General features: G+C 39.7%; 1 protein-coding gene across 1 annotated transcript in view; it reads left to right on the forward strand.

Moving 5' to 3' along the window:
• Catsperb (catsper channel auxiliary subunit beta) overlaps window positions 1–12,074 on the forward strand; it is a 135,284-nt gene extending 123,210 nt beyond the window's left edge. Inside the window, exons 20-26 of the mRNA XM_076847917.2 lie at window positions 1,440–1,637; window positions 4,896–5,006; window positions 7,000–7,110; window positions 8,917–9,052; window positions 10,413–10,513; window positions 11,520–11,594; window positions 11,886–12,074. Coding sequence (XP_076704032.2) covers window positions 1,440–1,637; window positions 4,896–5,006; window positions 7,000–7,110; window positions 8,917–9,052; window positions 10,413–10,513; window positions 11,520–11,594; window positions 11,886–12,074 — 921 coding nt within the window. The remainder of the gene's footprint in view (window positions 1–1,439; window positions 1,638–4,895; window positions 5,007–6,999; window positions 7,111–8,916; window positions 9,053–10,412; window positions 10,514–11,519; window positions 11,595–11,885) is intronic.
• The last annotated feature ends 1,069 nt before the right edge of the window (window positions 12,075–13,143 follow it).

A 13,143-nucleotide genomic window follows, 5' to 3' on the forward strand; every position in this document is an offset into this window, starting at 1 on the left:
TGTTTATGTAATTCATTGTCAAAGTGGTCGAATTGGTCTTTCATTGTCTGATTTTGCTGTCTAATGTCTTCCTTGAGACTCCAGATCATCTGAAGCATGTATATCCTGAATTCTTTATCTGACATTCCATCTGCTGCAGCTATTACCTCTTCTAAAGTTGAGTTGACCTGCATTGCTTGTGGTCCCTTCTTTCCTTGTCTTTTCATACTGCTCGCATTTCTTTCTGCTTGGTGAAACTGTTGTGTTATTGAATTTTCCCCCTATATATTTATATTGCTCTTGTATAGTTGAAAAGTCTCCCTTGCAGGGGCGGGCGGCGGCTGTGCTCCTCCTCCATTTGGGGTGATCTGTCTACCACGCTGACGGGCCACTGGGCCTGTTCTGCTGGTCGGTCGCAGGTCTGCCTACCTTGCAGGCGCAGGCAGCGGCTCTGCTCTGCCCTTACTCCAATTGGGGTGACGTGACTACCACGCCGGTGGGTCACTGGGCCTGTTCCGGGCACGGGCGGCAGCTCTGCTCTGCCCCTACTCCAATTGGGGTGACGTATCTACCCTGCCAGCAGGCCGCTGGGCCTGTTCCGCCCGTCGGTCGCAGGTCTGCCTACCTTGCGGGCGCGGGTGGCGGCCATTTTCTACATTTTTTTAAAGTTCAAAAAAAATACTTAAAATTTTCAAATAGTATTTATTACATTTTATTAACCATTTAATTTTGATCAAGTATCAAATATACTTACTATGCCTTAATTCTTACCAAAAACCTATATTTATGAAATATAGTCATTGCTAAGTGGATAATTTTTTTCAAAGTATAGATCAATTAAAGTTACTTTATTCACATCATCAAAGCAAATATTCAGGTGTTCATCATGAATGAGGGAAGCCTTATAGATAGCCCAAATATTTCTCAAAACCAATTAGATTTGAATATATTTCTTCATGTAAAATAATATGTTTTCTGATATGATTTAGTCTAAAACAGATTATCATGGTCAAATTTGTCATTGTATTGTCATTATTTTCCTACATTTTTTTCTATATTCTTTACTTGGTTACTATATTAGTCTGAGAGGGTTGCCACAATGAAATAACTCAAGACTGCGTTGCTTAAAAAACAGAAATTCACTTTTGCACAGTTCTGAGGGCTAAAAGTCCAACCTCAGGCTGTGGGCATGTTCTGAGGCTTCTTGTCTCAAAAATGGCTGTCTTCTTTCGTCCTCACCTGGTTGCTCCTAGTTCTGAGTGCTGTGTTCCAATCTCACCAGTTATATTGGATTAGGGCACATCCAAATGACCTTCTTTTACCTCAATTACCTCTTTAAAGGTCCTATCTCTAAATACAGTCATATTCTGAGGTATTAGAGGTTTGGGAATTTTGTATGGACACGATTCAATCCATAACAGTTACCATTAAATAAATTTCATCTATTTGAATACTTTCAGGGTTCAACTTCACTAGCATTGATTGCCTGGGCAGCATCAACGCAGTGCTTTGTTACAACAGTGGTGACAACATTGAAAAGTAGCTGTAGTTATCTCAGAGCTATGCAACATGTTTCTAACATAATTATCCCATTTGAAGACTGGATCAGTGGAGTTCATGAAGACAGTCAGGGTTTTAATATGATCAAAACTTTGCCGGTAAGAAATCTAAGTATATTGGGGGCTGGGGATATAGCTCAGTAGTAAAGCATTTGCTTAGCATGAGCAAGGCCCTGGGTTTTATCCCCAGCACCACTGTGTTAGTTAGCTTTTCATCACTGTGACCAAAATACTCAAAAAGAACAACTTAGAGGAGGAAAAGTTTATTTTGGCTTATGATTTAAGAGGTTCAGACCATAGTCAGTGGGCTCCATTGCTCTGGGCTTAAGGTAAGGTAGACCATCACAGCAGAAGGGCATGGTGGAGGAAAATTCCTTAGCTCAAGGCCCAGGGTGACCAGGAAACAGAGAGGGAGGGAGGAGCCAGGGACAAAAATGTATAATCCTCAAACCACATCCCTAGTAACCTACCTCCTCTAGCCACACCACACCTTCCTTCAGCTAACCAGTAACTGAAGTTACCCAGTAAAGAAGTACTTTCAGATTAGTAATCCATCAAATGAATTCACCCACGGATTATGTTACAATCTTATAATCTAATAATTTCAACTCCTGTATTAACATACGAGTTTGGGGGATAGCTCATCCAAACCTCAACATTCCACCTCTGAGTCCCCAAAACTCATGTCCATTTCATAATGCAAAATGCATGTGGTCCATTTTCAAGAGTCCCCATAGTCTTAACAGCTCCAGTTTTGCCCAAAAGTCCAAGTCCAAAGTCTCATCTGAGGCCAAGGCAAACTTTTGATTATGAGCCCCTGTAAAGATCAAAGGCAAGTTGCATATATTTAATATATATTGGCACACAGTAAGCATTCCCATTCCAAAAGGAAGAAATGGGGGCATAGAAAAAAGTGATGGGCCCAACACAAGACCAAAATCCAGCTAGGAAAACAAGTCCTGTAGCTCCAAGTTCTGTATTCAGTGCACGTAAGGGCAAAATATGATCTTCAAAGGGCTTGTGCAGCCCCACCCCTATGGCCTTGCCAGTTGCAGTCCAAATGGCCTTTCTCTTAAGCTGGCTCTGTCCACGCCAGCCTCTTTCACCAGCAGATGTTCCATGTTGTTGGCATCTCTTAATCCAGAGTGTCTGCAGTGCGTCTTTGGCTTCCTTCTCAGAGCCTCCTGCATTGATATTTCAGGGGCTGTCTGCAGGGATTCTGACCTGCTGCACTTTCCCTGGCCTCCCAGGCCTTTCTCTGAAATTTCAGTGTAAACTTCCAGTATTCCTTAATTCCAGCGTCCTGCATCCATTCAGAACTAGCACCATGTGAATGATGCTGAAGTCTGAAGTCAGCTCAAGCTGTAGCCTGGCCCCCTTAGACCATTACTGCAGTGACCTCTGAATACCTGGACAATCAAACACAGTGAAATGAATCCTGGGGAAACTTCTTTCTAGGCAACCCTATGCAAGCATAGGTCCAAGGTCTCTCGAACAAGTTTTCACTTCTACACCCTTGAGCCTGCAATGGGTGTGGTTTTGTTGACTCCTGAGATGCCCTCAGGGTATCTTTCCTTTGTCTCAGCAAAGTACTTAACTTCTCTTTATTGATGACCATCTTTACAGTAAATTCCTTGGCCCCAATTTTATCTGCACTTCTTTGACCAATACAGTTTTCCAAATCTCTCTGCTTCCAATTTTCACAGTAAACCTAGCTAAAATCTGCCAGCAACACCCAGGCCACCCAGGCCTGAATGCTGTGCTTCCTTGAAATTTCTTCCACCAGATTATTAGTCCATTACCTTTAAATTTACCTTCACAGAAAATGCCAGGGCATGGGCAAAATGTAGACAACTTCTTTGCTGGAATATAACATGAATATTCTCTAGTCTGATTCCCAATAGAGTCCGCATTCCCCTCTGAAAACTCATGAGTACAGACTTTATTGGCCACATTTCTAACAGCATTCTGGTCTTCTGAGCTTCCACAAGAATTGCCCATTAAGCTCTGCTCACAACATTCTATGGCTTCTCCAGCCCATATCTATAGGAACGTCGGAAAGCTCCGCTGAAACAATCGTTTACCTGTCCCGAGATTTTATTAGCAGGACGTAGAGGTCAGTGGTAGAGGCCAGTCGCAAAAGAGAAGGGGGTGGGGAGGGAGAGGGAGAGGGAGAGGGGGGGAGAGAGAGAGAGAGAGAGAGAGAGAGGATGAGAGGGAGAGGGAGAGGGAGAGAGGGAGAGAGAGAGAGGGAGGGAGGGAGAGGGAGGAAAGGGAGGGGGGAGAGAGAGAGAGAGAGAGGGAGGGAGAGGGAGGAGAGGAAGGGGGAGAGGGAGAGAGAGGAGAGGGGGAAGAGAGAGAGAGAGAGAGAGCACGAACAGGGTGTTGATATCAATGGGCTCAACGCAGGATGAGGAGGAGCTGGGTGAGTGGGTTGTTACTTCTTCATTGGCCGAGAGAGTTTGAGCCACTTCAGGGATTGGAGGTGCACTATTCAAAGTTCACGCCATTCACAGGGATTGGAAGTGATGGTTCATGCACCATTCAGTGCGTCAAGGACCTGAGCTCCAGGATGAGAAGTGCTCAGGGTGCCACCTTTACCAACAGTATCTCCAAACTTTCTTAAACTCCTCCCACAAGCCAGTGGCTTCTGAGCAACAGGGTCAGGTCAGTCACAGCAGTGACCCACTCTTAGTACCAATTTCTGTGCTAGTCAATCTTTCATCACTGTGAACAACTTAGAGAAGGAAATTTTATTTGGGCTCCTAGTTTTAGAGGTTCTGTACATGGCCAGCTAACCCCAAAGCTCTGGCCTGAGACAGGCAGAACACCAGGGCAGAAGAGCATGCTCATGCAGCCAGGAAGCAGAAAGAGAGGGAGGAACCAGAGACAAAACATATGATCCTCAAACCACAGCTTTTGTCCTGACTTCAGTTGACTTATCCTAGCTAATGTATCTGACTGGTCCCATTTCAGTGTAATAATTTTAACTCTTGCCTTGTCAGAATCTGGGACTCTTTTTTAAATAAAAATTTACTAAATCACTACTTATAATTTTCTTTGGGATAAAAATAAATAACTTGAATTATTTACTGACAACATGACTAAGTCTCTTTTATAAAAATCCTTAACCATTATTGCACTGACTTTTGCTTACTTATAAGTTCCAAGTAACATTACATAGGTTGAGGCGGTTGAAATTCCAGTAAATGAGGGGTAGGAGTGTTGGGGGAAGGGAAATTTTTAATACCAAGAGCTAAAAAAGAAATACTTGAATTGACCACTTTTCTATAAAGATATTTTCAGACTTAGTAACTAATAATGAATTTTTCATTTTCTTTGTCTAATCACTTATAGGTAAACTACAGGCCTCCATCTAACATGGGAATTGCCATTCCACTCACAGATAATTTTTATAATGCAGATCCTAGCAAACCTATACCAAGAAATCTATTTCGCAAGTCCAAGGTAAATATTTTTTTTATAAACAAACTGCTAGGGTACTTATTTTTATTCAAGGAATCATTCGGTAAAATTACCAATGAACTCAGTTGTGTAGATTGAGAAGATTATTACTGCTACTGCTACTACTACTACTATCACCACTGCTGTGACTCCTGTTCTTCCTCCTACTACTTTATCCCCTTATCCTTAACTGCCACTCTCAAATACAAATTTGGAGCCAAGAAGTCTAAATGGACTCTTGACCTCTCCCTGGCTCCTATTAAGATTTCAAAGAGGATAGATGGGGCAAGAGCAGCTTTTCTCAAATGAGAGGAGACCTTAGGCCCATCTCAAGTCTCCAGCCTGTGAAAGTAATGGTGTCCAAAAGGAAAGAAGATGGTTCGTTTCAATATAGGCACATTTAAACTACTAAGGGTCTGTCTAGAAAATAATCAACCCCCAGCAGCAACTTGCTTCTTTGGAGGGAGAGTAAGCCAGGTAGCCAGAATAGAGGGAGCCATATGGTTCAGAGCAAAAGTACATTATGGGTTAACGTCTCAAGGACTCCTTCTAGATGTTCATGCAATCTTCAGAAAAATGCATCCATCCACCTATATACATACACAAACAGATATTCATATCTGCTTGAACTCACCCAAAGATATAAAATTGGCATTTTTGTGGTTCAAAAGTCTCCACTGTCTTCCCGTCTCAATTAGAGGGAAAACTGCATTCTTACAATGGTTTAGAGCCCTCCTGCTTTTGCCTTGGCATTGCACCTGACCTGATTTTCTGCAATCTGCTCCAGCCACACTGGCCTCTTTGCTATTTCTAAAGTATGCCAGATATGTTTCACCTCAGGGCCTTTGCAGTTTTAGGAAATCCCTCTGTCTGGAATAATCTTTTGCCAGATATCACAGGGCTCACTCTTTGTCTTCTTCAGATTTTTGCCTAAATATTACCATCAGAGTGAGACCTTCCCTGACTACACTATTTGGAATCATAATCCCCCCTCTCCACTGTCTCCTTCCCCCTCCTCTTCCTTATTTTTCTCCATATCACTTTTATAATTTGTACTATAATTTTCTTATTATAATTTTCTCCATATTGCTTATTATAATATTGTATTATAATTTGTATGTGTTTTACTCATATATTTATTATATTTCTGACTCCATAAGAAAGTAAGTTCATGAGGCAAGTTTTTGATGTTTTCTACTGTATCCCCAGAACAGTGCCAGACAGAGAACACTTAAAAATTGTTGAACAAGCTAATGATACACATTTATATGGCATTCCAAATGGCAGACTTTATAGATCCCAGGTGATGGCACTGAGCTCAACTAACAAATTAACATTCAATGAGATAATGAAAATTCAGAAATTGGGGCTGGGGTTGTGGCTCAGCGGTAGAGCAGTCGCCTAGCACAGGTGAGGCCCTGGGTTCGATCCTCAGCACCACATAAAAATAAATAAATAAAAATATTGTGTCCAGCTAAAAAATATATATATATAAACATTTTTTAAAATTTCAGAAATTAATGGGGCAAGCTTTCTGGCACACACCCATAATCCCACCTACTCAGGAGGCTGAGGCAGGAGGATTTCAAGTTCGAGACTAGCCTTAGCAACTTAACAAGAGCCTATCTCAAAACAAAACAAAGTACTGAGACTGGGGATGTAGCTTAGTGATAGGGCACACCTGGGGTCAATCCCCAGTACCACAAAAATAAATAAATAAAACTTTTAAATGTAATACTTGTACACTTGTTTCATTCATTCATTCCTTCATTGTGATGCTGGGGATCAAACCCAAGGCTCTGCACATACTATGCAAGCACTCTACTGCTGAGCTACTTCTCTAGGCCCTCTTATTTTATTGTTAATGGACTTTTCTCCTTGTAATTTCTAAGGAATTTTATTCATTCAGGGAGCAAATATTTATTGAAAACTTACTAGGTTCACAGAAACTCTGCAACACAAAAAAAGTAATCACTTGTGCTGCTTCTGTTCACAGGAAACTGGTAAATACAAACAGTGTGCTCGTGTTGCTTCTCGAGAGGAGTGTAATTGTACAAATGATCAGAAGTTTTCACATGCTGTTGCTTTCTCAGATTGCAAAGAAAAAGTAAGATAATCTTTAATCACCTAAAGACAGAGTACTTTCAAATTCATGTTGGCAAAAGCTTAGTTCTTGTCTCTGATGCCAATCCAATAACGAGGACACAGTTTTGATAAAAAGAAGATTTATTGCTTTGTTAGCAAAGGAGAAACACAGGGGACTCCTGTCCTAAAGGCTGTGATTCTGCCCATCTGCAGGAACAGGGGGCTATTATAGAGGGGATTCAGAGAAAATGAGATTATAGAGGAGAGATCAGGAAGCAGAAGACCAGGGAAGAGAAGTTTAGGGGAAAGAAGATTGGGAGAAAGAAAAAAAAAGTGTGAGTTTCAGTGCCACCAGGGAGATAGTCAAAGCATCAAGCAAACCCCTTGGAATTGGATTTGGAGAAGTGTCTTTTGGTTAAATATGAAAACTCATAGAAATAATGTCTATTATGACACAGGACTAAATATGATACAGAATTTTAAAGATCTGGATTTAAATGTACCTAAACTCATCTGTAAAATAAAATAAAAATACCTGCACTGCACTTCCATTTCATGGGATCCATGAAGACACACACACACACACACACACACACACACACACACACACGCAATCTATATGAAAGCAATTTGTAACCTGTAAAACACTATACCAAATGACAGTGAATAATGATTCATTCAAAAAAATTTTTGAGAGCCGGGCATGGTGGCGCAGGCCTGTAATCCCAGTGTTTGGGGAGGCTGAGGCAGAAGGATTGCGAGTTCATTGCCAGACTCAGCAATGGGGAGGCGCTAAGCAAGTAAATGAGACCCTTTCTCTAAATAAAATACACAATAGGGCTGGGGATGTGGCTCAGTGAGTTCAATCCCCAGTACCTCCCCCCAAAAAAATTTTTTTGAAGCTCTCATATGTATCAGGTTCTTGGCATATAGAAGTTCACTTCCTTATAAACAAGGAGCTCAGTCTAGTGATAATGACAAACAAAAGTATAGTATGTTGGTTAAGAGATGGGTTCTGTGTCAAATAATCTTTCATTATGTTAGTACTAGAGCACCCAAAGGCATATCAAATCAATGTTGGTGTTTGCATTAGCATAGTCAACATGCAGTTGGTTTAATCTTCAAGTGGATCCATTTCAAAGGCCTCATAAGATATTATACAGATTGTGTATTTTATATAGAAAATATAAAGCATGAAAAGACAAGTAGACAGAGAGATTGTTTCTGAAATGATTTCATATGTATTATATGGGATTGAGCATTCAGTAAAAAAATTATGAGGGTTTTATTGTATATCACTTGTTAAACTAAAATAATATATCTGAACATTGCTTTAAGCCTTCTTTGTGATTTATCTCAATTAGAATCACAGAGAACCAGGCAACTTGCTAAAAATCAAACTGTTAACAGACATTGGAGCTGTATTGGAACCCTGAATCAACAGCCTGAGCTATGAACTGTCAGGGGTAGAGGTGGAGTAGAAGGGGAAGGGGACTGCTTGGGACGCAATTCATACATGGTCTCATGGGACTTGGTTTAGTAAAAAAAAAAAAAAAAAAAAAAGTTTGGATGACAGCATAGTAAATACCTGTGAAAAACACCAGTAGAAATATGAATTTTATTACTATCATGTTTGTATATTGCCTGGGTGTTCACACAGATTCTGTACTGAGACTTTTTTCATGCTTGAAAAGGTAGAAACCCTAAAAAGCGTATTTCATTTAGAATAACCAAACAATTGGCAATATATCTATTCATTTTTGACCCGGAAATGAAATTACTATTGAATTTTCCAAATTTACAATCATTCTTGGAATTTGCATTTTAGGTTCCTCGCTTCAAGTTTCCAGTTACACAATATCCAATTTCCTTGGAAATTTTCAGTGAAAATGAACGTATCCCGGTGAAATCTCCATATTTGGTTACTGTAACTGAAGTGAATATGAGGAAAAACTGGAAATTAAGTAGGGTTTGCTGACTTCTATAATTATTGTATCTTATAAGTAATGTTATTATTATTGCTTTACAAAGCTCAATGATCTACAAAGAAATGGCAGGAGTTGTTTGGAAAAAGATCCCTTGGCATATTGCAGTTTACTTCTATTGTCCCCCACTTAAGTCTTCATCACTTCCAGTGACATGGATTCTGTGGCATAAAAGCACTTTTGAGGAATTTGAACTGCAAAAAAATTAAATTATTATGTAGTTAGTAGTAACCATGATTGAACTTGTACCACATGCTGATCTAGTGTCTCACTTCTTATTCAATGTGGCAAAGAAGATTATAAAGGGTGTTGCCTGATAATCTATGGGCTCGTCTTCTAATTATATGAGTAAAGTTTTTTTTTTTTAAAGATTGTATGGTGGGGGCTGGGAATGTAGCTCAGAGGCAGAGTGCTTGCCTAGGACAAGAAAGGCCCTGGTTTTGAGTACCAGCACCTAAACCAAACAACAACAACAAAACATTTATGGAAAAAATGCAAAAATCTTTTTAATTACAAAAAAGGAAATTTACCCAGATTCAATTTTACCTTGAATATACAGCTTTTTGTGTCATATTTTTTGTTTGTATGATACTTTGGGAGAGGAATTAACTAACCAGATAGAATCAACTAAATAGAAATTTAATGTCATTAATGTCCTACTAAGTATACAACATTTGGTTTTCAGTGATTCTTACTTTGCCCAATATATATGTACTTTTGAAATAGAAAAATTAGTAAAGTAAAATTACCAAATATTTTGCTTTAATTAATATCCCCATTTTCTGTGGTGTTTTAGAGTCCTGGCTGCTCAATTTTGAAGCATTTTACAATCCAGTTGTTTGAATATTGGTAGCATAAGATTAGCCATGTGAGAGTATTCACATCATGTAATCAGATCACATTTTTCCCTTGAGATCCGTTATACCCCTAGGGTCTCTAACCCTACACTATCTCAAGTGATCCTTTTATGAAACTTCACTGCCACCATATTGAAAATCATTTACCAACCACTGAGGAGGGCCTAAGATGATCTCAATGTCAAAAACACAAGAGAACGTTCATGTAAAGACTAGTCATGAGCCAAGAGATGGGAGGAAAAGATCAGTCTAAAGTAAGGTGGTCCGAAGCCTTGTCCTTCTTAAGTATGTCAACCAAGGCAACGTGAAATGTTGGGCCAAGGTCCCCCAAAGTTGTCTTCTACAAAGTCAAGCAGAACTAAAAAGATATAACTTAATCAGGTCACAGAGTGGACTCTTTCATTGCACCTTAATGTAGGTAACAAATTTTACAAAATGAGAAAATTATATGTGTGCTTAAACTATATTTCTTGTATTTTTAGAACACTTCGTACCCCAAAATGTTAAAAAACTAAAAAATCACTTAGAAGCAGTCCTTCGTGTTCCAGTGTATAATCCTTCAGGTCTCAACATAAGTATAAGGGTAAGTTGACAGCATTTTTGTTCTTACTGTGCTGAGTTTAAATGAAACATACATGTCTAAGATTGATTTAATCTTGAAGTATTGGGATCTGTGAACAGTGGGAATGGCAACTTTAAAGTATATGGAGAGGGTTTGGGGGGTGTGGCTCAGCGGCAGAGCATGTGCTTAGCATACACAAGACTCTATTTCAATTCACTCTTTTTTTTTTTTTTTTGGTGGTGCGGGTACCAGGGATTGAACTCATGGGCACTCAACCTCTGAGCCACACCCAGTCCTTTTTTGTATTTTACTTACAGACAGGATCTCACTGAGTTGCTAAGCACCTCACCATTGCTGAGGCTGGCTTTGAACTCATGATCCTCCTATCTCAGCCTCCCCAGCAGCTGAGATTACAGGTGTGCGCCACCTCACCTGGCAAGACTCTGACTTTCATTCCCAGCACCAAAAAATAAATGAAAATAAAGTATATAGAGAGTGTTTGTTTTTCCACCATTTCCCTTGATGTTAATATTTCCTAAGGGTTCTGAAAGTTAAATTTAACCTTAACTTACTATTTTTTAAGCTGATAGATAAGACAGGCTCTCTAAAGTGGAGCAGAAATAATATTTCCAAAATTTAGAAAGAAATGGGTCTAGTGCTTTTCAGGAGATATACACAGGCATATATCTTCTAGTTCCAACGATCCATAAGAACGTGTAACGTCGATAAAACCCAGTAGCTATGTAAAACCAATTAGGGGACATAGCAAAACTACACATTTTGAGGGTTAGCACAAAGTACTCATCTAAGCCAAAGTAGATTTAGGTTTTGTTTATTTAAAAAAAATGAAATTTCTCTATTTCCATCAGTCCTTTTAATCTGATACATGATAAATATGTCTAAGAGCCTTGGGAAGGGATCCGAATATTTCCATGCAACACTATAAAGAAAGTGATCTCAGCGTATTTTTACTTAAAGGAGTATACATGTTAGTGCTGCTAATGACCAGGCATGTTTTTTCCCACAGGGTTCTGAGCTTTTTCACTTTAGAGTGTCTGTTGTTCCAGGGGTCACTTTTTGTAACTTGGTTGAAGAATTTCAGGTATAGTGAATGTACGAGGTATACCAAAGGGGTGATGGCTGGGAAAAGAAACATGAAAAGTATCCATCTAAGGAACATTAAAGAGAAAATATGGGCAGAATTTGTGTGATGATGCAGTCTTGGAGAGGCGGGATCCTGGTGGAGAATGGTAGTATAGATGCTTGGTGGAGGGTGAGTGTCTGCATAACTCTGGGCAAAATTTTGCTAAGTGATTAACTGTGGGAATCAATGTTCAGTATTTTTGCATTACTAAATTCAGAAAGCTTAAAGACTTTGCTTTTTCTGTTGCAGATTTATGTTGATGAGGTACCGTTGCCATTTCCAGGACATACACTCATTGCCGTAGCAGCAGCTGTAGTGCTAGGGGGATTAATTTTTACAGCATTTATGCTTCAACTGCATAACATCCACCCATGGAGGGCATTCCGGAGATGGGTTCGAAGAAACACAATAAACCTATCAAATACGACTATCAATTAACTGACTTATAGGTGAAATTCTGAATGATGAACAAATGATAATCCTAAAGTCACTTTATTTTCTAGTTTCATTAAACAAGTCCTAGAACAATATATTTAAACATTGAATAGGTAAACTAGATAAAATACTAAAGAATTACCATTATAACTCAAATTGTTATTTGTCAGTAGATTTACCATTCCATTTTCTTGTTTTGAATACATATTTCAGAACTTGTATAGAAGATTCTCCTTGACGCTTTTTGAATAATATAAAGTGATAACCAGCCGTGTGCAGAACGGGTTTTCTGTGGTTTTCAGCTGTTATTGGCTGCCGCTATTCTGTGTGGTCAGAACCCAAGCCTTGCTGTTTCCTATGAGAACACGACAACATGAGGCAGGCAGGGAGTGAAGTCCCTCAGCAGATGTGCTTTCAGAGTCTCCTGGGAATTAGAGGAAGCCATTTGGGTTTCTTCAAAACCAGACTGTGGTACCTAAAGAGGGAAATGTGACCCCGTCCTGGAGTGCTGGAAGAACACGGTGCCTGGGCAAGGTCTTGGTTTAGAAACCTACATGCAGCATGTAGAATCCCCCAAAATATATCTCTGTGGGCTCTCAGCACACCTGTTTCCAAGGAGCCAGAAGATGACTCATACTCAGGGACCCAAGAGTTATACTCTCCTGGGATAGTAGAGAAGGAAAGGACAGGGTTGGCACAATGGAGGGTTACACGTGAGGATGGTGTTGAGAGGTTTAATTGGAGGTGAAGGAGGAACAGAGGGAGTACAGATGATGAGTTGGACAGTCCTTGTGGGATCATAAGGGGTCCAAGGTCAGAGATATTTTATTTTTGTACAGTCTTCTCTTACCAAGAAAATAAGCTGATTATTGATGAGAGAAGAGCTCAGGGCCCCAAGATTCTAGGACACCTACAAACTGGGAAAATTTAAAGAGATTTCAAATACCCCAAAAGAACAAAGACAACTCTCCCAAAGGAAGCTCTAAATTGTCTTTAGTAAAAATCTGCCATTTTTAAATTAACTGAATTGTTGTTAAAGTCACAAAGCATATAACTGGCAGAGGTTCTTGAA

The sequence above is a fragment of the Callospermophilus lateralis genome, chromosome 3 (genome assembly GCF_048772815.1).
Source record: "Callospermophilus lateralis isolate mCalLat2 chromosome 3, mCalLat2.hap1, whole genome shotgun sequence".
Classification (NCBI taxonomy): Eukaryota; Metazoa; Chordata; class Mammalia; order Rodentia; family Sciuridae; genus Callospermophilus; species Callospermophilus lateralis.